The 4,134-nt window shown below is 48.0% G+C and overlaps 1 protein-coding gene across 4 annotated transcripts in view; it reads right to left on the minus strand.

Annotated features, from left to right (window-relative positions):
- The window catches only part of LOC102498323 (phosphorylase b kinase gamma catalytic chain, liver/testis isoform), a 13,852-nt gene extending 9,771 nt beyond the window's left edge, over window positions 1-4,081 (minus strand). The window contains exons 1-2 of one of the 4 annotated variants that reach the window (XM_027771714.1): window positions 4,059-4,081; window positions 3,533-3,645 (exon numbers count right to left, since the gene is read on the minus strand). In XM_027771714.1, the coding sequence (XP_027627515.1) occupies window positions 3,533-3,627 (95 nt within the window). In that variant the 5' untranslated portion in view covers window positions 3,628-3,645; window positions 4,059-4,081. The other 3 variants (XM_027771713.1, XM_027771715.1, XM_027771716.1) reach the window with 3 other exon arrangements.
- Between the last annotated feature and the right edge of the window lie 53 nt (window positions 4,082-4,134).

Below are 4,134 nucleotides of genomic sequence, written 5' to 3' on the forward strand. Positions count from 1 at the left end.
GGTAGAGGCAAGAAAGTCCACCTAAGCTATCCTAAGTCCTAGACGGGATTTCCTTGCTCGGACTCTGTCTCCACTTCCACATGATTTTACAAATGCTTTTGGCTAAGGTGCAACCCCGCCCCACCCCAGGATCTGGCCTCAAACATTTCTTATGATGATTCCCTGGTTGCCCTTAAGATAGACTTACTGCTGTGCTCTTGTCGGCCTCCTTGGCCCCCTTCAGTTTAATTATCTTGTTTAGAATTCTGTTGCTCACATCTCTGGTTAAAGCGAAGTATTAAAACTATTGTTCCTCTGGCCCAACAGCCCACTGATAGGTCACATTTTGGTCAGTGCAATGTTTACAAATCTGAATTCATGTATCTTAGGTGGAATAAGAACCCTCCAGCGCCCATAACACACTTCTCACGGTCTTACTCTTAGCCACTTTACAGTTGTTTGTTTATTTTAATTTGACCAGAGAGGAACAGAATGAGAAAAGCAAGACAGATAGAAAGTGAGAAAGCAAGCCACCAGGTCCAGGACTAGAACTATGGTTGCCCTTGTGGGAGTCGAGTCCCTTTAACCACCACGCCACCTGCTGGCCCACCACTTTACAGTTTTAATTTCCTGCCCAACCACCAAGGGTATCTGAGTTTGAGGCCCATGGTCTAATTATTAATTTTTTAAAATTTATTTTCATATTTTTAGAGAGAGTTTCTTTTTTTTGTTTTGCTGTATGGTAGGTGCGCTTGCCAGAGACAAGAGAGAGACAGACAGACAGAAAGCAAAAAATCATAGTCTAGGGGAGTGGCCGTGCTGCAATTCCTTCTCCTCCATTCTCCTCCTAGGACTTTGGGCACGCACACACACCTAGCATGAGTTTTAAGTCACTGGGTCTGGGATTTGAACCGCGGTCAACTATGTGGGAGTCCAGCAATATAACCATTACACCATCTGCTGATCCCTAATTATCACTTATTTTTAATAAGCCTCTTTGAGAATTAGTGAAAGATGAAGATCTTTACGACATGCATACATTTTTATTCAGTTAAGAAAGCCCTGGTTTGGGACCAGCAGTTAGCGTAATGGCTATGTCGCTGGACTCCCATGTAGCCGACCACAGTTCGTATGCCGGACCCGGTGGCTTAAAACTCACGCCGGGGGCGTGTGCGTGCATGCCCAGGATCCCAAGAGGAGAATGGAGGAGAAGGGATTGCGGTGTGGCCATCCCCCCTGGGGGGTGATTTCTCGCTTTCTATCTTTCTGTCTCTGTCTGTCTGGCGAGCGCAAGCGCCCTATAGCAAAAACCTCTAAAAAAAAACAAAAACAAAAAAAAAGAAAGCCCTGGTTTAAAACCCAAACTAACTGCTACCTCCCCCCATTGTTTATTCTTCAGTGGAAAGTAACCACTCTCTCCTTGAATGTTCTGACAGCTTTTTGTCCACCAGAAGATTTACTCTCAAGTAATTAAGCTTTCCTACTATGTATCATCACTATTTCTATGGGAAACTCAGGTCCTTAAGCTCAAAGTTCAAATTCTTTCTACTGATATATCTCAGTATCTTATTCTCTGCCCACATACTAAATATTAGACTTCCCTATGGTCCCACCCTTGCCTCTTTCTAAGGCAATATACTCACTTCCTCAGTAATCTTTTACATCTGCATGATTTCAACTTTCATGCCTAGATATCTCCCTTAAGTATCAGACCAACATGTCTTACTGGACATCTTTTCTCGATAGTTCTTGAGATATTCACTTGTGGGACCAGTAGTTAGTGTAATGGCTATGTCGCTGGACTCCCACGTAGTCAACCGCGGTTCGCGTCCCGGACCCGGTGGCTTAAAACTCACGCCGGGCGCGTGTGCGTGCGTGCCCAAGATCCCGAGAGGAGAATGGAGGAGAAGGGATTGAGGCATGGCCATCCCCCCTGGGGGGTGATTTCTCACTTTCTGTCTCTATGTCTCTCTCTTTCTGTCTGGTGAGCGTACACGCCCTATAGCGAAAACCTCTCCAAAAAAAAAAGAAAAGAAAAATTCAAGCCTGAATCCATAAAGAAGCTTGTATTTCTTTTTTTGGGAGAGGGTTTTGCTATAGGGCGCGTGCACTCGCCAGACAGAGAGAGAGAGAGAGACAGAAAGTGAGAAATCACCCCCCAGGGGGAATGGCCACGCCGCAATCCTTTCTCCTCTTTGGACATGTATGCACACGCACCCGGTGTGAGTTTTAAGCCACCAGGTCTGGGACTCGAACCATAGTCGACTACATGGGAGCCCAGGGACATACTGGGTACATACGCCAACTGCTGGTCCCCAAGCTTGTATTTCTGAAGAAAGTAATTTAGTGAGAGTATGAAAGCAATTTACTACATGAAGAAAAGAGGGAGGGGCTGGCAGGTAGTGTGGTTAAAGGCGCTGGATTCCCACGTGGCTGACCATGGTTTGAGTCCTAGACCTGGCAGTTTGCTTTCTCACTTTCCCTTTCTCTCTTTTGGTCTGTCTCTGGTCAAATTAAAAAATAATAACAAATGAAATAAATACATAAATATTTTAAAGAAAAAAGAAAAGAGAGAAAAGATAGACAAGGGATGATGCTACGATAAACACTAAGAACCCTCCCTCTGATCTACCTCCTCCACAACTGGTCTTTCTGTCTACTCAGTGCATCTTTCCTTATCTGGTGCCTCTGGACTTGGATCTGGGCTCTCCGTCACCTGGTGACCTCCATCCAGTCCCAGGGGCCTAAAATACCTACTATGGGCCCAGCTGCAGCGACATGGTAGTAACACAACCCTGTAATGCTGGCAGCCATAGGGAAAATCAAGGTTTGGCTCCCAGATCAACCTGTACATGTGCATGGCCAAAGATTACTCCTTTTAGGAAACTGATTTTTAGGGGCCCCATGGCACTCTATACAGTTTTCTACCTAGCTATAAGTTTGATAACTTTTTGAACATTTGTAGGCCTCTTTCAGCCACTTCACTTGCCTCCAAACACAGGAATCTTCTCTTTTTCTTTTTTTGGAGAGGTTACTGCTATAGGGCGCATGCACTCGCCAGAAAGAGAGACCCATAGAGACAGAAAACGAGAAATCACCTCCTGGGGGATGGCCACACTGCAATCCCTTCTCCATTCTCCTCTCAAGATCGTGGACACACACGCACACACACATGCCTGGTGTGAGTTTAAGCTGCAGGGTCTAGGACTCAAAACTCAAACAGCAGTCGACTACATGGGAGTCCAGTGACATAGCCATTATGCCAACTGCTGGTCCCACAGAGAAATCTTTTCTAATCTCCCTTTACCTTAGTTTCATCTGACCACAGTAGGTGCTTCAACCATTTTTGTTCAATGCATAAGTGAATGAATTAAGAAAAAGGAAAGAAAAACGAGAAAAAAAAGGGTTTGACCCAGAATAAGAATCTAGTCACTAAAAGCTTTCCACTGACCACTGCCCTTCCCATTTAGAACTGTTTAGCCCTCCAGTGGAAATGTGTATTCTAGTCAGGACTTGACCTCTCTGGACCAACACTTCCCTGGATGCGGCCTACCTGCCAATTATGTCCTTAGGGTCGTACTTCTGGTAAAACTCCTTGGCCGCGGCCCAGTCAGGTAGCTCATCCTCCGGCCCCACATCCAGCGTCATTCTGAAGGAGGTGGGGGACTGTGCAGAGGAAACGGAGGGTAGTGAGGGCAGGGAGGCCCACAGGCTCTGAGACGAAGCACATCGCGGCTCCCGGAGGCGCAGCCCTTGCGGCTGGGGCGCCAGGGTCCTGGGGGGGTGGGGACAGGGAAGGGGAAGGATCGGGACTGGGGAGACCCCTCAAAAGGGCCTAAAGGGCGGGAAAGGTGGCAGGGCAGGAAAGGGGGGCGGGGGAGGGGAAGGGAAAAGGTGCACAGGAAGAAGGGGGAATGGGCACAAGGTAGGCGGCTGTTGCCGCGCAGGCGCACTTGGACTGGTGCTAAGAAGGGGCGCAGGGTCTCGCGCAGGCTCACCCGCGGGGGCAGGCAGAAAGACCAGAGTCGAACAAGACCGCTCTGTGGCCGGGTTCGCTTTTAGTCCCTTTCCGTACTTACCCAACAGCAGCGCCCCTGACGCCCGAAGGCTCCGCCCCCACCCTGTCACCCAATGACTAACACCGCCTGAAGACTA

Source organism: Tupaia chinensis, unplaced genomic scaffold, assembly GCF_000334495.1.
Source record: "Tupaia chinensis unplaced genomic scaffold, TupChi_1.0 Scaffold000231_1, whole genome shotgun sequence".
In the NCBI taxonomy this organism is placed as follows: Eukaryota; Metazoa; Chordata; class Mammalia; order Scandentia; family Tupaiidae; genus Tupaia; species Tupaia belangeri.